Source organism: Myiozetetes cayanensis, unplaced genomic scaffold (assembly GCF_022539395.1).
Source record: "Myiozetetes cayanensis isolate MyiCay16 unplaced genomic scaffold, myiCay2020 scf5-8, whole genome shotgun sequence".
Lineage (NCBI taxonomy): Eukaryota > Metazoa > Chordata > Aves > Passeriformes > Tyrannidae > Myiozetetes > Myiozetetes cayanensis.
The window spans coordinates 95,681,089-95,705,879 of record NW_026087742.1 but is presented as its reverse complement, the minus strand read 5'-3'; the positions used below and the strand labels follow the sequence as shown (position 1 = coordinate 95,705,879).

The 24,791-nt window shown below is 35.1% G+C and overlaps 1 protein-coding gene across 9 annotated transcripts in view; it reads right to left on the bottom strand.

Annotated features, from left to right (window-relative positions):
* STS (steroid sulfatase) overlaps positions 1–24,791 on the bottom strand; it is a 106,078-nt gene that overhangs the window by 18,419 nt on the left and 62,868 nt on the right. For all 9 annotated transcript variants that reach the window (XM_050333862.1, XM_050333858.1, XM_050333859.1 and 6 more), the window contains 3 exons: positions 20,022–20,159; positions 11,571–11,730; positions 8,841–8,962 (listed from right to left, as the gene is read on the bottom strand). In XM_050333862.1, the coding sequence (XP_050189819.1) occupies positions 8,841–8,962; positions 11,571–11,730; positions 20,022–20,159 (420 nt within the window). The remainder of the gene's footprint in view (positions 1–8,840; positions 8,963–11,570; positions 11,731–20,021; positions 20,160–24,791) is intronic.

Genomic DNA, 24,791 nt, shown 5'->3' with positions numbered 1-24,791 from the left:
CCCTTAGCCATGCACAGGACCATCCCCAAGAGTCACACCATGTGCCTGCGAGTATCACCCAAATGCTTCTTGAACTCTGTCAGGCTTGGTGTTGTGACCACTTCCCTGGGAAGCCTGTTCCAGTGCCCAAACACCCTCTGCGAACTGAATCTGAAAAATATTTTCAATAAACTTGGGGGTAAAAATTTGAATAAATTTGAAAAATGTCACATCTGTAAGAACTTTTTCTATACTACTTCACCAAATCTACATTTCTACTAGGAAGTCATTGAAAGAACTATAATAACAAATCACTAGTGAAATGTAGTCTTTTTCAGTTTCAAAAATTGTTCATACAAATCCATCTACAAAATTTCCCTGCTAACAAAACAGGAAATGAATTATAGAAAGCTATTTGGTTTTTGTTGTGGTTTTTTTTCTCCTTAGTTTTAGGAAACTCTGTATGTCTTAACAAAAGATACTTGAAAAATGCAGTGCATTTTGTGTCCTCTGATAGTTTGAGACCACAAAAAAAGCTCTGAAAGCAACAGAAAGGTCACTGCTTGTACTGCAATGTGAGCTTTTCATAGGCTGAGAAGAGTTACACTAATAATTGAGTATTTCTGGTTGTGTTGTCTGTCTAAAGTACTGATAAGAACTTTCATTCAGAAGCAAGTACATGGTACAGACATATCATCCACAGATCAACACTGGCCTCCAGCATGATATTGTCCAAGTGCACCTACCCTCAGACGATCCACTGTTTTCTTCTACAATTACTTCTGCCTTTCATGGCATGGTCTTTTATGGCACACTGAGAAGTCACCTTGCTCTTGACAGTCAAGTTTCCAGGGAATTTCTCTAATAAACAAAAATTTTGCTTTATTTTCTAGGAGTAATAATATGATGTTAGAGGCTGTGGCACGCCGAATAGTCTATGTGGGTTGTGCATGTATTAACTACTTCCCTTGAAGAACATTGCCTAAGACACCATATGCCATTTGAATCTGATTTTAAAATAAGGGTGAATCAGCGCTATGTTCTGAATGTAACATGCAAAATGCTGCAGGCTCAAATCCAGCACTGAACTAAAGATATTTTTGGAAGTGTAATGCTCCAGATACTGTTAAAGACCCACTTTTTATGTTACTTGGTAAGCTGAAATTAATCTTTGAAAGTTGCAGTGCATTTTTATCTATTCTTTTATGTGGTTGTTGTTATTTACATTTGTTTTGACTACTGATAACTTTATAAATATATTTAAAAATATCAGACAGTTGTTCTAACTCAGAGACCTTTTCCTATTTAAGTGTTAGCTCTTAAAATGTTTCTTTTGTACATGTCAAAGTGCATGACACAATATCTGACAGCAAGACATTAAAACTGAGGTTTAAATAATATTGAATTATCTATTTTAAATGCTTTTGCCTTTATATGATCACTGAAACCTGTCAACCTCTCCCTGTTCACTAAAAACATTACTAATTTAGGTCAGGAAATCTTGAATTCAATAGACTAGTATGTTGAGGTTGCTATTGTTATATGAAGAAAAAGCAGTATGATATGATCACTGAAAGTCTCTGTGTATAATGTCAATGTCATAGGACATTTACCACAATCTCACTGGGGGAATGGTTCTCTAAGAAAAAAGTGTTCCTTTATCAATTTTATTATGACTACAAAAAAGTAGATTATTTCTAGCTAGAAATCTAAAATTTTTGTGACAATAAGAAAATTTTACTGTTTCTGTCTTATCCTTTCTCATCTGTTATTTTCTGAGAAAAGATATGAGATTGGTATGATAAGATCTGATAAAAAAAAAAGATACTCCTTTGTAAGCAAACAAAATGTTTCCTTGACAACAGTTACAGTCACATGGTAGTATCTCTCCCTTTGAAGATGTTGTGCAAAAGAAGAAAATTCTGGATCAAGCCTCTATTAAATTTACCTTCCCTTGTCCTGTTAAGCAATGAAAGGAACTATAACTATTGGCATTCTCAGGGTCAGTCTGAGTCTTTACTAATCTGTAACCACATCATCTAAGTCCTTTGTTCCCCACAAAGAAGGTAAATAAACTGTAAATGGAAAAAGCTCCTCAGGGATGCAAGCAAAAAGAATACGTAAAAACTAGACAAGGGTTCTGCCAATAGGTCTATGGGGTATGACGAGCACATCCCACAGTTTACATATGAAGATACCACAGCATTCATTCACCAATTGGCAAAGAACATGCTGAAAAGATTGCTCTCCTATTTCTAAGGACGTAATGAAAAAGAGGCTTATGAGGCTTCAAAGAATGTATGAATTGAAATTTCTTGTTTATATTAAGAAAGTAAAAGTAATATTAGGAGAGATCTTTAAAATACCAAGTACTTAAGATATTCCTAATACTTTCTACTTCAGGGAAAACAGAACTGTTAATTTACTTTGTGGATGACTGGATGATTGTATTTCTTAGATGCACTAAGAGGACTGAACAAGAAAGGCCCAGCATTTTCAAACAGAAGTGTATTGACACCACTTACACTCCAAAATGTCTGTCATATACAAATTAATGCATTTCTGTTTGCTAGAGACAACCACTAGATTCACTTACTCTCACACTGAGAACCTGAATGTAGAAAAAACATTTCAAGCTGGTTCTATAGAGCTTCATAGAGGTTTTCCAGCTTTTGCTACCTGTCTAAATTCCAACTCCTGCACTTTCCCTCTCAGCACAATATTGTGCTCACAAGCCAGTGTTCTTTCAGCAAATGAATTCACTTTACAGCTTTTAACTATTGACACTCAATGTGATATTACAAAAAATTAAGCTTAGAATGGCATTGTAAATAGTGCAAGCCTCCTAATTAATAAGGTAACCCTTACTACCCCTTAAGGTATGCATAACATAATCCTTTTGAGAGGCAAGGAAAAGTGCAAGATAATCCTCCCATTTCATTTCTTCAGGAACAGGAGGAACATTTCTTCTTACTTTAACTCAATTTCACAAGAAAGGTTGTACCTGTCCAAATCAGAAGTTATTATAAAATGGTCCTTCTGAGCAGAGTTTTCATGCTTTGTACTCTCTTTATTATCACTCCAATGTCTTTAGTCAAACTAAATATGGAGGAATCTCTTAAAAAAACCCAAAACACTATTCTGTAAATTTATCTTACATATCCAGTGTGAAAACTGCAAAACAAAATATTCTTCTCTCATTCTCTTTTTGTTTGTGTTTAACTTGTAACAGCTGAAAATGTAGAAAAGGCTAAATGCGAGACTGGGAAGAGGCTGTAACCTCTGGCCAAAGAACAAAATGTGTCTCATGTAATACTGCTGGATGCCAGAGAACATTGCAACAGCCAGGAATTGCATAGCTATGAATTCTGAGATAACACAGAAAGAATACCTGGTTGATGAATTTCACTGAACTATTTTCAATAAGTGCAATAGATCAGAATGTACAAGAAACTCAGTATAAAACACCAATTGAAATGTATCCTGTTTGGTAAGTGAGGCAAAGCAGGATATTTCTATATAAAGTTTTTTAGTGAACTTTTACTGTCTTTAAAAGTAATTATATTTGCATGATAAGCTATTTTGGCTCTATGGTCTAGTGTGCTTCAATTTAACTTGCCATAGCATGTCTCTTTTTCTTTTGTTTACTGAATGACATTTTTCACTGAATAATGAAATATCTTTTGAATTAGAAACGGTGAAGTCCTGCTAGTAAAATCACTCTAGCATTTATCAAAAACATTAGTATATTTTTATTAGTAGTACCAAAATACTGTGAAGATCATTATTTCTTTATAATGCAGACTGTATTGCTTTATATTTCTCAGAGTTTATTACACAATATTACAATATATTTTCTCCTTATCATATCAAAATTTTGCACACAATCAGAGCAGTCTGAAAGATGCAGTAGTTCCATTCAACAGTAGATTTGCTCTGTATCTGATTAATTTCCCCCTTATAATTAAGTTGTCATAGCAATGCATTTTTATTAGCACTGATTCATATGCCAGTAATGTTCTGGAGACAGAGCTCTTGATAGTTTTTTAATACTCAGAAATGCTAAATTATAACATTAGCAAATATACAAGAACTGGTCAACTTGCTTGAGCAGAAGAACATGTGATCTGACTTAAATCAAAGCATAATCTGGCATATACCACAGAAAGCAACAAAAACTTTTGGGTGGCTCAGCTCAAGAAAATAAAGGCATATCCTGCATCTGTTTAATTTTCATATTGAAAATGACTAATGATTAAAAAAATTACTCAATGATTTAAAAAAATTAGATTATTACATCTTACTAGGCTGAAAGAAAATTTAGTGCTTTTCTCTGAAGCTGCTCCTTTCATATATTGGTACCTATATGGTACACCAAGCAGCTGTGGAGGATAATTATTGTTAATGGGAAATCGCTGTACTTTGTTGATGTTGTTTTAGCATGTCTTTCTCTATATATTTTAACAGATAATTTAAATTACACATATTTATAAGGTTTCAAAATAATAGGAAGTCATCCTCTGAGGACTAGGATTGTATTTTCAAGGCATTTAAAGCAAGTGTCTGCATGCATGAGCCTGTGAGAATGAGACATGAATCATGAGCAAAGAAAATTGCCTGTATTTCATTCATTTTTTTAATTCAGAATGTGAAGAATAATGTCCATTATGTTCTAGCACCAGGCAAAATCTGAGTCAAAGAGAGATGAAGAAAAAAATAGTGTTAACTTATTTCTGTGTCTGAGAAAGGAGGAAAATAGAAAAATGAGAGATTATTTTCCTCATGTCTCTGTAGAAAGCACAAGGCTTAAATTCTGAAGTGTTGGTTGAGCAAAGCATTACACATATCCTCTAAATGTTCTTCAAAGGGCTGATGAAGGGGAAATTATATTGTGAATGTAATAACTGACCTAACTAATATATCTTAATGAAGATGTGTATTGATTTGGTTATGAGGAATGCTTAACCTCTAAATATCTAAATGCAAAATGGTAATTGTTCACTCTGAAGTTTCTGACCTTCCTTGAATAATGTGAGAAACACACCTGCTTAAGTCAGACTTTGGAAGCTTGCAAGCAAGGCAAAGGTGCACAACTACTATAAATTTAACACACACAAAATTTTAACCCAAGAGTCAAAAATTAAACCAAAAAAAAAAAAAAGAGATTTCGGACTGAAGCACAGTTGAAATCTAACAATGGCAAAGATAAAATTACTAAGGGAACTGTGGAGTGATGGAGTAAAAAAGGGACCAAATACCTTACCAGAACTTTTGTTTCCCTCTCAGTTCTTGGTATATGCATTTTTCCTCAGTATCACAGCTAATCCTACACTTTGAGTATCTAGGTAAAAAAGTGGAATATGCAAACTGTAGCTGATATACAAACTGAGACGTTCCAGAAAATAAATACAGTAAAAAATCTGATTATTATACGCAATAAAAAGTGTGTATATACATGTACCATTACCTTGTACTTTGATTAATAAATAATAAATTTGCTTTAACAGTTTTAAGCTTTCTCTTCTAAGCTGGTGTTGCTTTCTTCTTCAAAAAGTGCATCTTTAGAATTTATAGAAATTATATGTTTGATGAAGGAATCAGCAGTCTATAATGTAGTCTCAGTCTAGCTAGACAACTGGGTCCTTCTCATAAGGGCCCAATACCAGAGCAGTGCAGAAAATGCTGAACATGGCTGAGGTTACTCATCCCACACTATCATGTTACCTTCCACTAAACCTCGAGTCTAGTGGGTGGTAGAGTTGGTCAGCATTTGGCCTCCTACTAACCTGCAGGGAAAATATTTTTACACAATTCTAAAGTAGCTGTAGTCTACCTAGTTAACTATGGAAGACAGGTGAAGAACAACACAAGTCATTTCTGGTCTAGATCATTTACAGTACACAGAAAGAGAAAACTGTTCCTTGGTAACTTTTTTTCACAGAAATTCCATAGCTTCAAGACTAACCTTAAGATTATTAAGTATCTGCTTCTGTTAGTCCTCTGTGAATTAAGTGCTATTCCCCTGACTATAGTCACTGGCAAGGTGCAACTAAAAGAAGAGAGATTCTACAGTCATTTCTGGATACTGGAAAATACATAAGCTCATGGAGGAATGTGGTTTTCTTTACGCCACAAAATTTGTTATACATGGCATACATGTAGAGTGGGAAACAGTGCTCAGTCTACAACCAAACCCTGAAGATTTACAGTCTTGCAAGTGATAATAGCAGCATGCTGAGGTTAAGTGAAAGTTGCACCATTTTCCAGCTTTCTAGTCTGTTTTTAATGAACATGAGCTCATTCACTTTCTTGGATGTATTCCTAAATATAAGGTATGAACTGTTGTTATAGGATACTTCTAATTTAGTTCTCTGCTACTAGACAAAAGCTCTGAATATTTTTGAATTAAATGTTCAAAATAATTTCTTCTCCAGGAGAAAAAAAAAAAAAAGAAAAAAAACCCAAACCATTGCACTGTATTTTTGCTTTACTTGTATTAATTTTCACATACTAAAATATCACTCCATAGTAGCAGAAATAGTGACTGTGGATGGACTCTGAGATAAGCTGTAAAGAGTGAGCTGCAGTGGGAGCCTATAAGACAATAATACTCTAACTAATAATTAATAATATAACACACTTTGAAGTTATTAGTTGCACCATATAGAGCTGCTGACATACCAGAAGAAAAACCGACCATACTTGTTTTTCCACAGGAGTACCCATAACAAAGCAGATAGCATCAGGTGCCTACAGCTGCAATGCCAGTATATTTATCTCTATAAAACAATAACAAGTGGAGGAGAGAAAAACAGGGGTGAAACTTTAGCTGACTTCAACAAATATCTCTACAAATAAGATTGCATTGTCTACATAGAAAATGCATTTCTTAAGATCTGGGATTGGACAAGCAAGGAAGAAAAAGGTGTTAAACCCTCAGAGAGGATTCATACAAAAGACAGTAGAGAGGAATACCTGATATTGCCTGCTCTCATCGCAGTATTGCCTACTCTCAATGTAGGTTAACAAGGTAGCATATCTAAACCCATTTGTGCTTGTCTGGGCCAGAATTGAGTTTACTTTCATCACAGTAGCTAGTATGGGCTATGTTTTAGTTATTACTGAGCATCACTTGCAGAGAGCCAAGGCCTTTCTGCCTCTCTCCCCACCCCACCAGTGTGGAGGCTGAGGTTGCACAAAGAGCTGGGAGGAGACACTGGCAGGACAGGTGACCCAAGGGATATCCCACACCATATGGCATCATGTTCAGCATATAAAGCTGGGGGAAGAAGAAGGAAGAGGGAGACATTCAGAATGATGGCATTTGTTTTCCACTTTCCATAAGTCAGCAGTATTTCTTATGGAGCCCAGCTTTTCCAGAGACAACTCAACATCTGCCTGCCAATGGGAAATAGTGAATGAATTCCTTGTTTTGCTTTGCTGACGTGTTGCTTTTGTTTTACCTATTAAACTTCCTTTATCTCAAACCACAAGTCTTCTCACTTCTACTCTTCCAATTCTCTCCCCCATTCCACCAGGTTAGAGTAGCTGTGTGGGGCTTAGTTGTCATCTGGAATTAAACCATAACAACTTTCTACAAACATCAGCCCATTGTTATGAAAATGTTATCGCCAAAGTGGGCTTTGTCTTTTGAATGCCTTCTCATCAAATAAATACAATAGACTAGTCCTCCATTGTTACTGCCATTCATTTCCCATCACACTCCCCTTCAGTGAATAATAAAGCTGACCCTTTCCTCAGACGAGGGACAGGTCATCTTGCAAAGGTGTATGTTTGAGAGAAAATGCCTCTCTGCCTGCCTGAAGCTCTGTCTACTTCTCTCATAATGACTCAGAATAATTTCATCCAACATAAGGTACAAAATAGTACTAGATCTTGATTGCTTGGTTCTTCCTTATGATTATTTATCAAATGCAAGACTTATAGGCAAAGTAGTGGTAAATAAACATTATATGTAATATTTTCCCTTTTCCTAGTTTTAAGTCTAAGACAGGTAGGGAGTCAGTCTACAGATGACCAAGAAGAAAATGTTTCCAACTCACTTCAAGTTTGCACATTAACTATTAAACAAATCCTTTCCCCAACTACTTAAATAAAAAAACCTGATGCCAAAGCTTGTCTTGGATCATCATTTTCAAGCTGTAACACAAGTCGTCACTTTGAGTGTCAACTGAGATGGGACAAATGTGTGTTTAAATTCACTCAGTACAGAGATTTTTATAGAAAAGGAAATATGCTTTGGTTAGTGTGGAAGGTGCTACTAGAAACAGTGAGCTGCTAGTGAAAAAGGAGCAAAACAGTGAGAAATGTTTTTTTCCTTGGCCTATAAAATAGAATTATGTCATTCATAAAAAAACATGAAAAAGGACCTTATAATACTATACTCATTTATTGGATAATTATGACTTTGACTCAGTGATTCTTTTAGACTTTGCAATCAGAATAATAAAAATGGCCAGACTGACATAATACTTTTGCTGTTATTCAGCAAACCATTCCATTACCTGTACATTTTTAGAACAATGTAAGAGTTAACCTTGACTACTTCATTCTGTAACACAGACTCCCTCAGGAACGTTTAAAAAAAAGAAGTTTTCAGATATCACAGATCTCAGTGTTGCATTGATATGTAACATTAATGCATAGCAACAAGCTAATGTCAAACAGTGAAATGGTGAATAGGCACATTCTAGCAAATAGAAAAGTGAAAGAGAAGGAAAAAGGCTAGATATTTTAAACAACTTTTTGTTACTATAGCCCAAGGCTTCCTCTTGATTCTTCTTAAGCAGCAATAAAAATTATATTAAATATTTAAAATGTGAACAGGCAAGTTTACTTACTGTTTCCTGGATGCCAGCGCACTGCATTTAAATATGCATTACAGTAATGGAAGAGAAATTCATGCTTAGATCGAGTAACTTTTCCTTGAAGTAAGGGCAGTAGATCATGTCCATCAATAATTCTGAAGAAGAAAGCATTTCAAAATCAGAAGAATAACTCAAACCTCACTTTACTGAGAAGGTATTATAACTCTGCACATCTGTTACTTAAAAACCCCAAAATCTGAATGGCCGCCTCCAGCTGGTCAATTCAGAGAAAACACCTTCAAGTGCTCTTCCCTTTGATTTTTACATTATTTAAGTAAACATTAATTTTACATTTTGTCATTATGAATGATTGCTTTCTCAACTCTTTTTTTTTTTTTTTTTAAATGAGAAAGTGACCAGATATATGTGAATAAATTGCTACAACACAGTACTTCACGTATACCTGCTCAAGCATTTGGAAGTAGTCTGGCCAAAGTAATCCTAAAACTAAATTAGAGAAATATATGCTGTGCTCTGTTAGCACTCCCAGAAATAATGGTAAGAACTCTGTCCAGCATATTATGTATGCCTGAATTTAAGACAAAAGTGGTCATTTCAAATTTGAAAATCAACTATGTTTAAATATGTATTTATCAACTGCAGACAGACACGTGTGCATATATGTATGTATATAAAGTCTTTCAATGTTTCTGGACAATTCTGATTATGCGCTGAAGGAGTCAGTCAATTTACATAAAAATTGAGTTATAAAATAAGCAAGGCTTTTAAATGTTTCCATAAATTAAGCCTTTGAATTGCTGGAATCAGCTGGAAGAGGAAAAATCACAATCTGCCTTTTTGACTTGATATGAATTACAAATTTTACAATAAGTTTAATAGGAAATTACTTTTTGCTGATATACAGATCAGCAAGTAATTTTTTCTTAAGCATTTTGAGCAACATCTCATAAAAACTTTTTTGAAACTTATACAAAGTTTAAAAATGTCTATGGTAATTTTCATTACCATGTAAAACCTTTTTCATGTTCATGTAACTACTACAAGATAGGTATTAACTTCACTTTTTTAAGTCATAAGCTACATATGATGATTAAATTCATGGCAGCAATTGTATGCAACAGAGCCATTATGAGTAGCACTTTTCTCAAATGATAGCCAAGAAAACAGCCTGGAATTCCTAAAGCTATGTTATCTGATAACTCTGCCTTCTGGATGGATCCCTGTCTGGGGGGGGGTCTGTTGAATCAGAGTGTTTCCCACCTTCAATTTGTGATATTTTCTTGCCTGAGTGACAGGCTCTTGTCTTGCCTCTGTAGGCTTGCTCATTTACAAGCTGAGAGAAGGAGAGATGCATGTATATTGTACACTTTCTATTTTAGAGCCTGTTGATAGGCAAAAGGGCATCTCCACTAATATGTCGCCAGTACTTTTGCATTCCTAGAGCTGTTGGTTTCAGAGGAGTATGACTCTTTTTGATGACTAATTTCTCTTCTAAGAGCACCTCCTCCTTTTCTTTTTAACTGCTTCCTCACAGTGACTGAATCCTAATTGTATAATATTTTCTTACTTCTGAGGAAGAATTCAGTGGAGTAATAAGAATTTAGCTGCTGGATGGAAAATGCTTCAAGATACTCCATGACCTAACATGAAGCAGTACTTAAAGCATCTAGTCTATACTGAAGAATCAGAGTGGAGCAACCTACAAGTGGAAGTTACACAAGTGTATTGGGATTTCTATCAAAGAGATCAGAGAAAACATCAGTACTTAGTCTCCACTCAAGCAATATGAAAACAAACTGCATAATATCTGCCACATTAAAAACAATCTGAACTGCTGAGGTTTGACAGTTACTGCTTGTAGGGCATTTCTCAGGATCAATCTGACTAATTTTTCATGTCTTACACTTGTCCTGCCCTGCCATTTCCTTCAAGCACTCAATGAATCATCATTAGTAGAGTGACTCTGCTCACCACTGGGCTTTCCCATGTGGATTCTCAGTGCTTTGTGCTCAAAAGCTGTTTGTGTGTTGAAGATGTCAAAGGATATGTTTATCAGCAGGTTTCTCTGCTTTCTGGATTTGGAGGGCAACAGTACTTAAGTGGAGGCACCTTGCTGCTGAGACTGAGTTTCTCCCAAACAAGACAAAGCCTGGGGATGTAGCAGTGTCAGTAAGGTATCTTATGAATTTCAGAAGTCCAGTGAGTTTTCTTATCAGGCTGCAAAGCTCTGTAAGGGATTATTTTCACTAACTTGACACAGGGGAAAAAACAAACAAACAAAAAGCAACAACTAAAAACCCCCAACAAAAAAACAAACCCCACGAAAACCAAAACCAACCCAACAAACACCTGTGAGAAAAGCCTAGCTGGCCATGAAGTTTAAAGTAATTTACACTTGCAGTTACTTTTTCTACCCCATTCACCCATGCAGAATAGAACCTTTTTGATACATTCATTTTTGCTTTTAGTAAATAATTCCAGGTTTGATTTGACAGTATGCTGCTCTGATAGTTTCTCTTATCTTTTTGGTGCTTGGTGCTTGTTCTGCAAGTTAAGCTGTATTTACATACAACGGTTCTGTGAAATATATCAGTACGTCAATATGAAAAGAGACAACATACTATTGTAAGGATAAAACCTAGTTTCTTACTTACATTCTCACTTCTATCTTAATAGACATCACCAGAATGTATAAAACAGTCATGACACTTTCTCTAAAACAGAGATGACTACAGAGCATACCTGTCAGAGGGTAACTGTGCCTCCGCAAGTTTGACTATGGTAGGAAATATATCCATGTTACTTGTTGGCTCATCAGTATAGGTACCAGCCTGTATCACTCCAGGCCAACGGAGAAGGCCTGGCACACGAATACCTCCTTCCCAGTTTGTTGATTTTCCACCTGAAAAATTAGTTTTGTTTGCTGAGAAATCAATTTCTTCTTAGATAATGCTCCCTCTACAAGATTCAAGTTCCAAATATTAAACATTCTGCTTAGCTAGAATCTTTCCATTAAATGTATTTATCTTATTTTTACTTTGCTAAATTTTCCACCTACAATAATACTTTATCACAGTAAATTTACTAATATGTATTAGATAGAGCTGACAAAATGTATTTAGTTTACAAAAAAATTAAATATTTGCAAGGGATTAAAAGGCACTTTACAGGAATCTTCATATAGAATTTGGTCTAGATAGTGTGCCCCATAGCCTTTTTTTTTCATATATCTCCCTTTTTAAAGTAAAAAAAAAAAAAAAGAAGAAGAAAAAATTACAAAAAAGTACTTCAAGAGTTCTGTTTCCTCAGACTCTTAAACCTCCAAAACACCTCAGAGATGTCTATACCTTTAGTGCCAACCTCAGGCCTTGCTATATGTATATGTTGTCTGTTTTACTGAGTCCTCAATGACATTTTCTATTTCAGCAATGGTCATTTCAGAATCCACCTGGTTTTCTACAGGTTTTTCATTGTTTGTAAAGGTAAATAGTAACTTTAGGACAGAAAATTCTCTTTTGCAGAGATATTTGCCTATATATATATATATTCTTGTGGCTGACAGAGCATTAGCTCATGATTCCTTGTTATATCAAATTTTTGCAATTTCATGGGTTTTATCAGAGTTCATAATATTGAATAGTCGGAGACACATCTAGTCTGAAATCAGAAAACTCAGACTTGAAGTGCCAAGATCAGATCTCAACAAGACTCTCTGTCTTCTAGAGAACTGTTAAAAGTTTACTCTTGTCACCGAGTCACATGTAATTCCATTCACATGACAAAGTATGTGGCTGCCTATGTTGAAACTCAGGAATGAGATTCACCTACTATTTTTGTTTACATTCTTGTAAAAAAAATTATATTCAAAACAAAAATGTAAATTTAAGTTTATAAAGGTGGTGTTTGGGGAGGTGTAGAATATCTGTTGCCTAGCAAAAGGAAGTGTTCACCCAACAGTATGCTGCTTAGCTGTTAATTTTGTTAGGTCAAAGTCAGTGTAGATGTCAATAGACTGTGTACATCTTCTGTAGAAAAGATTACTCTATCCCTGTACAACAATCATTAGGTTTTTCAAAGTTTGGTGGTATTAGGTGTTACTTAGCAGGAAAAGATCAAGACTGAGCTATGGTGCATAGAAAATCCTGTTGAGTGGGAGTAGTTAAATCCAAATAAGAATTCAAGAAAAGCACAAGGACATAAAATTACAGATATCTTCAAATTAACATGCTTTCTGTGAACAGCTATGCCAGGGAGTTAATTTAGTTCATGAGCCAGATCCTAGTTCTGTGTACACATCACAGCAGCTTTTTGGCTGAGCAGTATCAACAGATAGAAAACTCCAACAGTTGACCTATACAGTAGGTAGCTTTAAGTGTAAGGTTCCTTTTTTTTCTGTATACAGAACCTAGTAACAGTGCTAGCTAGATTAGATTGTTTAAGTAAATTCTCGTTATACTGTTGTCTGCTGTGTAATCTGAAGACAGAAAAATTTCAAGATAAGTGGTGAACCTGATCCCCACACGTTGCAATTCTTAAAACCTTGATATTGTGTCACTTTCACAGCTCTTAGGTTCACAGTGCAATTTTCTTCAATCACTACCGAAAAGGTCAGAAAAGTTGCACATTACCCAGGCACAAAGGAACTCTGAAAACTCTGACTCCCCGCTGTAAGGTACAAAAAGCAAAATGGACTCCACAGTAGGGCTATATCTTCACCTATGTCTATGAAGAAGTGACTGCTGTTTTCCTTTCAAAAGGCTAATTGAAGCATAATTTTTTTTATAGCTCTGGAGATTGGGAATAGCAGGGAACCAAGGCAGGAATAACATGTCATTGAGGAAGACTGTCTTCTATTATCTATGCTTACGTGGTATTCATTTTTATTACAATAGTGTTCAGTGACTTCACTAGATTTGCTTAATGCCATTATATGATTACAAATCACTTGACATATATAATTTTTAAAAATCTAGATGTTAAATTTTGTCCAAGCATTCTTTTTAAAAAAAAAAAAAAAAAAAATTTTTACTTCTGGTGCTTGAAACATGAAGCAAACATTCAAATAGCTAAAATATGAGAAGGGCAATAAAAAAAAAAAACACATAACATCATTATTTTTTAAAAAATCTCTTAATACTAAGGACCTGACTCACTAGTTTTGTATTTTGCTTGGATTTGACAACACTGAAATGAAGAAAAGACAGTAACCTAGTAGTCTATATGCCTTGCAAACTCTAGGCAGCCTAGCTATATATTATTTTTGTTCTCCTAAATTCTTATAAAAGTTTTTTTTAAAGCATAAAATACACCGAGCTGCATCCATGCTTAGCTATCTATGCTTTCTGAGTGGTTGCAGTTTTCAGTGTTATGTTGAACAATAGCCTATGTTTACCTCTCCTGAAAAATCTGCAGGAGCAGGCAAAATACATAACTCTATGCAGTCATCCACAACATGATGTCAAATTTCCATTATATCCTCATTTCAAATCTTAGCTAAAAGAATATATCTCTTTTTTTCTCTCTCTCTGGTTTAAATTGACTGCTATTATCTAACTCTGGGAAAGGAACTTTTACAAAGGATGATATATAAAGGGGAACTCTGTCGTAAATTGCTATTAACATGAATAATGAAAACTATTTTAAATACCTTTCTTAGATCATATGGATTATAACCATATTACCCTTTCCTTTCTTCTTATATTCTTATTAGAAAAAGGCTTCTGAACCCAATCCATTCTCTTGAATGATATAGAAATACAAAGAAATTAATTATTTTACCCATATGTAGTGTACTTTATGCTACAAATATCAACATTATGAATTATTATCAAATTATAAAACAATCAAACTACAATTTATTTTCAATGGCAAGCTCACTCTTTATGTTACTGATTTTTAACTTGTTTCATGTACTGGTTTTGTTAATTTTCAATCTGAGCTGTTCTTGTACAAGTGAATGGAATAGACATGACTCATTTGGAGACCTTCTCATCTGACCTTTCTTCCAATCAAAGGAATGATCTCTCAGGATACTTTTGTTTCAGTCAAAATTACAAGATTAATTGATTACTTAAAAATCTTGATCACTTCAGAGAGATTATAAAAATACAGTACATTTGAAAGAACAAAAAGGTAAACTCCTGCTTTCATTAAAGTCAAAAGCGAAACTCCAATAAATATCACTAAATATGTCATAGCGTAGTCCCTGAGGCCAAAGTAATGGTCATCTTGATTTCTCTGTTGCTTACAGGTAAGAAAGGTTTATTGATAGCTTCAAGAACACACTGAAGCTAATTCAAGAAATTACTCACTAAGAAACTAAATAAAAATTACCACAAAATATTTAGATTCAGAATCTCAGGGTACCAAAGAAGAATATAGTGCCGTCCTTTAAACCAGTCATCTTACGCTGGTTGTTTATTCAATGGAGAAAAAAATCTATTGATTTAGTTATTCTATTCACCTTATTCTAAAGATCTGAAGTATTTTGAAAAACTAACCTTATTTCCATTCCTAAAGGAAAGCTATGGTGACTAGCTCAAATGAACATGCTTCAATGGGACAGCTAGTGAAAATCGCCTAGGAGAAGTCAGAGCAGGTATCCTGGAAATCATATACAAAACCAATACCTCAGTGTTCCATCCCTTTCAACAGAGAAATGTCACAGAATTGGAAAAAAAAAAAAAAAAAAAAAAGCTAAAAAAATTACACAGAAAGTTTTAAGAATAGACTTTGGTTACACATAATAGTGTGTCCCTATTTCAATCTAAAAATATTTATATTAATGTATTATCTTATATGCATCCAGGAGTACTTTATGAGTTGTTGGGAAGAAATTCTTACTAAAACAGCCACTATTTTTTGCTTTAGAAGCTGTATCTAGATTTAAACCTTTTCTTTGACAAGGATCTTCAGGAAAAATTACTGGAACATTAATCATGGGTTAGGAGATGAAAGGTTGTCATGAATCAAAATCTGACTAACAGGCAGGAAACAAAAAGATTAAACAAACAGTCTGTGACCCTTTGCAATAGCAAGTCAATAGTAAGGTACCTTGATGCTACTCTGTGTTAAGCCCCTTACTATTTTAATATATTTCCTTCAGTTTTGAAAGAGAAGTGAACCATGGAATTAAAAAATCCACATGACACAAAGTATCAGAGGTTGATCAAATTCAGAAGAAAAGATAATGCCCTTAACACCAAGCTGGATGAACAGGAAATGATGCAACTTCAAATTCTGTAAAAATATTTGCACCACAATGAACATTGGAGAAAAAAAATAACTGAACTAAGGTCTATGGTCTTAGCTATTCAGACTATAACTTTCATTGCATACTTTAGAAAAAGAACCCAAACAAAGACTAAGGCTTTATGCACATCTGTAATCAGTAAGATACAAAGTCAATAGGATGAAATGGATAATATTAAGAAGCTAAGTATATGGACAAGTTGAAACTTAATGGCAAAACGCAAAAGGTAATACCTGTAAAGTCATTTTAAAAAATACACTGCACAACTATCAATAATTCACAGAGGACAATAACATGAAATTAGGGACTAGGAAAAACTCATCAATTAAGACTGATAAGAGAGACAGAAGAGACAATTATATTCTGAATGAGTTTTAAAGGCAAGGAGGCACCAGAGAGGTATTCAAAACAAAGGTAAGCCAGGGAAGATAGAAAAACTTTTCCCTTCTTTATCCTATATCAGAGAGGAAACGCATTAAACTTCAAGATATTCCATGAAATTTGCAACTGTCCCATTTCAAAAGAGTAAATGAAAGCACTGTATTCTCATTGACAAGTGATAGAGGCTATGCTCAGTATTTAAAAAGACTCAGAGTGGAATTTCATCTTCATATGATGAAAAATTATATAACTAATGCTAAAAATTTTTGTGGAATCTCAATTTTCAGGATCCACATATTTAACCAAGGTCATACTATCTAGGATTAGGAGATCTTCTTAGGAATTTTCTTATTTACTACATAGATTCTGATCTTGATAACTAACTGTCAGAAAAAGACCACTGGAAAGAGATTTTGATCCATCACTTCAATATTACTACATAATGTCTTCTGAAAAAGGATACTGCAGAGATAAACCAGACTGTGTATGGTAGCAACTGGTTATACACTGTGTTAGCTCTGCTTTCTAATTTCAAGGGTTATCCAAATTTATGGAGATTGTTTCATAGTCAGAATCCAGGGCAATAAAACCTTCAAATAGTAATTCCCCCTTTTTGAATTCAGTCTTGCAGCACTGGCCTAACTCTCCAAACACCTCTTAAATTTCATCACTGGTGCTTATTTGGCTGGATATCAAGACAAATTAGTGACTTAGAATTGTGGAGATCTGTTGAGAGCTTTTGATTTTAGGGCAGAACCAATTATTGCTGAGCGTACCGCTCCAGCTCTGACAAGAGGGTTAAGTGGCTTGATTCATATTCGCATTTATACAGCACTCATATACAAAAACATAAGTAGTGGAAAATAACTGGCAGAGACAGGGAGAAAGGTCATGTATGTCTCCCAGTTTTTTAAACTACTCATCAGATGAAGCAAATTCCTAGTGTGTGCACACATGAGCACAAGTAGCATAAAGATGGTCTTTTTGCTTTTTTAGGTACACTGCTATATCAGTGCCTGGGACTTGGGGCTTCACAAGTCTGGTCTTGTTAGCTCTGCTAGAGATTTACAGACCTCTAACACTTTTCATCACGCATGACTTTTAGTACTAATAAATTCCTATGTATGAAAATTGCTAATTATGCGATTAATTGATCATTTCCACTTCAGCCCTTTGGAAAATGATGCATAATATACCTGTTAAATTAAGATATGGAGATGGAGGGAGTGGAAGATAAAGTAGAATTCATTGTATTTTAAAATGGTAAAAGTATATTTAACTGATTGTATGGGTCTTTCAATTTCTTTTTATTTTATACTAATGTCTCTCATCAAATAATGATTTTGTTTCTTACACTGTGATCATTTTCTAGCCCTTTGTATATTACATTTGCCAGCACAGCATAGTAAACAGAATCATAGAATCAACTAGGTTGGAAAAGACCTCTGAGGTCATCAAGTCCAACCTATGACTTAACACCATCTTGTCAACTAAACCATGGCACTAAGTGCCACCTCCTGTCTTTTCTTAAACAGCTCCGTGGATGATGACTCTACCACCTCCCTGGGCAGCCATTCCAATGCTCAACCACTGCTTCTGAGAAGAACTTCTTCCTAATGTCCAACCTAAAACTTCACTGGCACAGCTTGAGACTCTGCCCTCTTGTCCTGTTGCTCATTGTCTGGGAGAAGAAGCAGACAAGGCTACAACCTTGTTTCACATAGTGATAAGGTCTCCCATGAGCCTCCTCCTCTCCAGGCTAAACAACCCCAGCTCCCTTAGCCACTCCACACAATTCATTAAAAAAAAAAAAAAAAAAAAAAGTCCCATTATTATCCAAGTAAACCCATCAATCAGATTTTTTCATGAATCCAGGTAAGATCTATTTCAAGTTTTTCTTTGCTCTATAAGTATGAATACAAAATTTTGTAAGGCTTGAGAGAAAAGACTTCATTCAATCAAAGTTCCTCAGGAAGGCATAGTCCCTAGTGTATTTGTCTTTTTTTTCCTCCTCACCATTTATCCTGTATCTTATGTCTGGCACTCGAGAAGGCAAATATTTTTTAGAGCTTCTAAAACACCTCAGGCTGTGCCTACAGCTACAGATATGTAACCATATGGTTCCTTAATTACTTAAATCACTATGTAAGGCCTGCATGCTAACGTTCAAGATACATTTCACTCTGGTGTTAGCCCAAGGGGACCCATCTGATAGACAGACCTTGTGACTTTGGCATTACTTGTTTTGCTGCTGTAGCATTTCCTTGGCAATTCTCTTAAAATATAAGGGTCATTTCTCAGATATCTATTGACTAAAAACTGTGGAGCCTTCTTCCTTGAAAACCTGATTGTATTGTTATTGCTTACTTTGTATGCCTATATTTTTTCCTTTCTGAAGTTTTGCAGATGATATAAAGCTGGGAAGCTACCATCCAGAAATACCCTTAGAGGCTTGGAGAAATGGGCCAAATGGAACATCATAAAGTTCAGCAAAGGAAATATCAAGCCCTGCATCTCCACAGCAGTAACCTCTAGCACCAACAAAGTCTGGGGGATGACTTGGTGGAAAGTAGCTCTGCAGAGAACAGCCTGAGGGTCCTAGTGAGCAACTAGCTGAACATCCAGCATTGTGTCTTCTGGCAAGGAAGCACAAAATCACTCTGAGCTGCATTAGGAAGAATGTTTCCAGCAAGTCTTATTCTCTGCTCATCACTGGTGAGACATACCTGGAGCACTGGGTTCAAGTAAAGAACTCCCCAGTACAAGAGACATGGTCATATTGGAGAAAGTTCAAAGGCAGGCCATGACAATGATTAGGCAGCTGGAGCATTTGACATATCAGGAGTGGCTGAGAGAGATGTTCAGCCTGGAGAAGAGAATGCTTAGTGGGATCTTATCCATCTGTAGGGATACATGGATTTACATATTGTAAAGAGGACAGAGCCAGACCCTTTTCAGTGGAACTCCCTGACAGGACAAGAGGCGATGGACACAAGCTAAAACACAGAAAGTTTAATTTAAAAATGACAAAAAAATTCTTTTGGTGAGGGTAAATCTTATGGTGAGGGTAAATAAACACCAGAGAAAGTTGCCCAGAGAGGCTGTGAAGTCTTCATCACTGGAGATTTTAATAATTCGACCGGATATAGTCCTGAGCAAACTGCTCTAGCTGACCCTGCTCTGCAGGGGCTAGGACTCCAGACACTGGGAGATGCCTTCCAATGCGATGAGATTTTTTAGTTCCATGATACTATATATATTAAAAAAAACACCAACGTACCTAAGGGCAATTATTTCTTTCTCTCTACAAATGAAAGTTTTAAGTTTGGTAAATGACTTTCCAAAAATTGCAGGATTTTTTTGATCTTGTCTCCTGAAATATGAGTAGAAAACAAATTACACAGCCACTAGCTAGTGAAAGAATGAAAAGCATTCTTACTGTATTTCAATAAGATTGAATTTTGACCTTGGCCACATAGTGCATTACAGTTTTGGTGCAAACCCAAGGAGATGATAGCTTTTTTTCTTGCATTTTTCAAGAACTATCAGAGAATGTTCACCTTTATATATGCCATTGTATCCTCCATGGACTTCTCCAGCACTAGAAATTTCTTCAACATGAGCCCCTTGGTCAGATGTAAAGTATACAAGAGTTTTGTCACTCAGATTGTGTTTTTCCAGCACATCCAGAACTTGTCCTGGGTGGGGGGGGAAGAAAAAAGAAAAGAAAAGAAAAAAGACAACTTTAGTGTCTTTGAGTAGCTTTTTCATTAATCTTGGCACACAAAAATATTTTTGTCCTTATGCCTTTTTGAGACCACTTTCCACATAAACTCTATTACACATAGTAATTGGCACCATGTGGCATACAGTAGGGGACAATTGCACAAGGCTTGTTGCAATCAGGACCATGGTTCAATTGCTGCAGGGTTTCTTGAAGTACAAAATGAGAAGATTTGTGCACATCAGAGAAAAGGGCTGATCCGCAGAGAGCCTGTGACCTTTTGAAGCAGTTGGTCTCAGTCAAGGAAATCCCTCAGCAAGAAGATTCAAGCTGCTGAGGATATCTGAAACAGTCTCAGCATGGAGAACAGAGCTCACCGTTTGGGGGTAAAGCCTTGCTGCTTAGCAACTACAGAGGTGGCATGGCAGAAATCTCAGTATGAGTGCTAAGACATTCTGGAAAAAAAAAAAAAAAAAAAGAAAAAAAGGAAGAGAATGTGGCCTTTGGAGACCACATGATGTCATTACAAAACCTATTAGTTAGTCCTTAATATCTCATAAGAAGACATCAACTAAACTCTAAATATGTGAGGTAATAAACATACAGAGGTGCACGTATTTAAAAGAAGTATCCACATGGATACGTTTTGTAACTCTAAGGCAACATGGGCTCATGTTTCATTTTCACAGAAGGCTCCTCACACTACCTTGGCAATGTGGAGAGCCTTGCAGTGTACATAAATTACATTGAAACCCATTTAGACTGAGTTCTTTAAAGGGTGTTTCTCTATGAACGAGAGTGAAGCTGCTACTTGTAACTTGCTCCAGTGAATTTTATACTGATTAGGAATCTAAAATTATTGGCCCTGGAAAATGACCAAAGCTTAAGAATATAATTCTTCACATCAGCCTGCAAATGAGCTCTAACCTTGTCCTTTAGGGATCTCAGAACATACAAAGATAATTCTGTCTTCACAACCACTTTATCTTCACCATTTTTACTTAAACATCCAAGAATGATCCAATTTGAATGTTAATTTTGATTTGTTCACCTGTCCACTAAGAATTAATTCATCATCTGATGCCAAATTATTGTGTCAAAGAAGATGAGATAAGGACTTTTAAATGATTTTCAGACCATCATTTCAGTTGCTATGTTCTTTATCTGGATAAGGAGTAGTTAGTTTATCTTATTGCTACTATTTCTAGTTGACTTTTAATGATATAGCATTCTAAAACTGCCTTGTTAAAAAGGTTGACTGTCTTCATTTCTCATCAGCTCAGACGACTGGGTCGTGAATAAAGGAACATCAGCAGTTAAATAAGTGATACCTATTCATCCTGTATGTAAGCTAGGAGCAAAGAAGAAATGAAAGAGTAGGAGAATTTGTTTATGTAAATTTTGAAGCCTCGTGGGAGTTGAAATTTCCCAACAGAAATGAGGAAAATCTGTTACAAAGGCTGACATTTTAAAGTTGGTGGGTTGAGGAAAAATCACGTAGATCCATCTTGCTGCATAAGGTGGACTTAGTGCCAGAAAACAGAGGCAATTTCCCATGGGCTTCTGAGATTCTTTGGAGAATGGACTTGCTAAATAATTACAATATCCCTTGGAAAGGTGGCAATGATGATAAAAAAGCAGAGTATAAAGATAAATTAGGACATTATGTGTAGGTATTCAGCCACATGACCTCCAGAGTTCCCTTCCAACCTATATCAATCTATGAGTTTATGTTAGTAGGACAATAATAATAAATGCTATTGTGCAAAGAAATATATGTACAATGATGCACACAACAGCATTTTTTAACATATGCCATTTTCCTTGATGAAACTCAAATTTCAAATTCATCCATATCAAACAAAATTAAAATAAAATGAGAATTTCACTCAGCATATCACATTAAATGATCAGAGACATCGGCAATCATTCAATAATGGCCATTTAGATTCCCTAATTAATTTGGGAAAAAATGAGAAGTAATGAAAAATGTCTTGCTATCACAGACAATTAACCTAAAATTAAAAAAGTAATATAAAATATGTAAGACATTATGATGACATTTCTACTTATTTTTTGTAACAAAGTTGAGTAGCTTGACTTTCCCTGGAAAAAAAAATAAAATTCTGACACTCGAATGTTTCCCATTTTAGAAAAAATACACCCCAATAAAATGTATAGAAATTCTCATCTAAAACTCAGCGGTAAAACCTCCATTTCCTTCAAATGGATTTTTAAACCAAAGAAGATTGGCGACACTAGGGTTAATTACTGAATGCTAAAAATGACAATTTATTTTACTGCAACAACATTTTTCATACAGGTGGACTAATAGTGGTAATTCAAATAACATTATTGTCAGAGAATGGCAATCACAATGCACTCACAGAAATGAAGCAAAACTTCCATTTCTATTTTGATCTTGAACACTGACACCTTCTAGAATGAAAACTATAAATAAACAGCAAAGTTTGTGCTGCCAGGAGACAAGACACATTTAAGTGCATTTTAATGAGGTTACTACTGTTAACTTAAGCAATACATTCACTTTTTAGTATTTCTAAATGATAACTAGTACAGAAAAATGAAAATAATGCCTTGTGGATCTCTATGAACAGACACCTTTTATTTGCAATATGAATTTTGGAAGCAAATACTACCATGAAGGAAAATACTACCAATCTTTACCATTTTCTTATAAAAATTTAATTTCTTTTTAAGTCTAACTCATCCACTCTTACTGCTTCTGTATATTTCAGAGACTTTAGCATTAAGTTACAGTTGATGTATAAGCATTCCCAGGCAATGGCAGTTAACCTATTTTATCTGCCTTTGGAAGAGGTGAACTGCAAAAAGACCTTTTATACCTGTTGACTAAAAACAAAAGACAGGCAACTAAAACTCAAAACTAAATGCCTTCATATTAGACATCAAGGACAGCAAGATGAATTGTACTCAAAGTGCTAGACATGCAACTGCATGAGCAACACACTCTAATGAGTGTGGTGAACAGATAAATGATGTCTGTGTAAGAGATGATGGTAAAACTGTATTGCTTTACCCATAAAATATGATGGGAAGTATGTCATATGTCATGTGCTCTTGAATTAGAGGAATGGGGCTTCAGCTGGCTGAAGTTCTATTGCTGGTTGCAGAGAGCAATACAAATTTTAATAGCATTTTTGGATGTAAAGAGTTTATACAGGATATGAAACTCTAGGATAGATAAGTCAAAACATCAGGAAAACCATAGCTTTGTTCAAGCAACAACACATTGGTATTCCCAGAGCAGGAAATTATCAATAAAAATGGAAAGAGTTTTGATTGGAAAAGCTCACTTGAAAGCCATGTTCTAAAAAATTAACAGCTGCATTGATCTCTGTGGATGGTACCATTTACATTTTTTCTGATTTAAACAGAATATATTTAGAAAGTCAACATTTCTGAATATCAAAATCAGTCTAACTGAAGGAGCTGCATAATTTCTGAAGCTATTTAGCAACTAGAATTTCAGATCAAGTTCCTCCTACTATAGCCATTCTAGCAATGCACATCACTATGTAGGTGACGACCATTGTAGCAGACAAAGGTATTTGATCATTGGACGTTTCCTTTCTTTTACATTTCTTTAAGACTAAGGACTGTGTTAAGATGTTATTTGTTTTAATTAGTATATCAGTGTTCCAAAATTTAAGTAAAACTTTCCCACCGTATACTGAGGACTGCTCTCTCTATTCTGCTCTCCATTCTTGCTTCAAGCTTTGTAAATTACAAAGAATTACTTCATTTGGAATGTGAAAATGCCAATTTCAGTGGACTGATAGTCATGTGAAAGTGAGAAGAGCAATTGACTCAGTTCTTTGGAAGGAAACACAGTGCCATGCCACTATTCAACTTCTGTAGCACAGCCTGAATAGTAGCTGAACCAGCTACTCTAATGCTGAATGTAATTTCTGAGTTTTGAATTATGTAAAGCTCCTACTGTACTTATCTACATGAAGAGATAAGGTTTATAAAAAATGACTATTCATTTGAAAACAAGGTACAAACACTGAAAAACAATAATGTATTTACAAACGTGTTAGTGATTTGGAAAATTGTTCAAAGTTTTAGTCAGGCAGGCATATGAACAAATGCATTTTATTAATAAATTACTCCACTGTCATTTCAAATCAATAGGAAAATATGTTATTTGTACTACTTTGAAATAATTTAGAGTATTTCTGAAGCTATGAATAAAAAGCTATAGGAAACAGAATACCTCAGTGTAACCTAAGCAAAAGAACAAAATAGTTTCTCTACTTGTGAGGAAAGCTTTAAAGCAAGTTTACAGATTCAAAGGAAAAACAAGATTCAGAAGGAGGATTAAGGATCTTTCTGAGGAAAAGACAGTTGACAATAAATGAAATTCCTGTAAATGCAACATTCTTTTTCCACTCCAGCAGACTTTCACATGCCACTCTTATCCAGAAACTTACAGCAAGCTTGAAACAACTATTGGACAAAGAGTCCAGTAGATCAGCCTGGGAAGATCAGCTACCACATCACTGCCTATAATAGGTAGTTTTGTTGTTGTTGGAGATTTATCTTTTTATTTGCTGTTCAG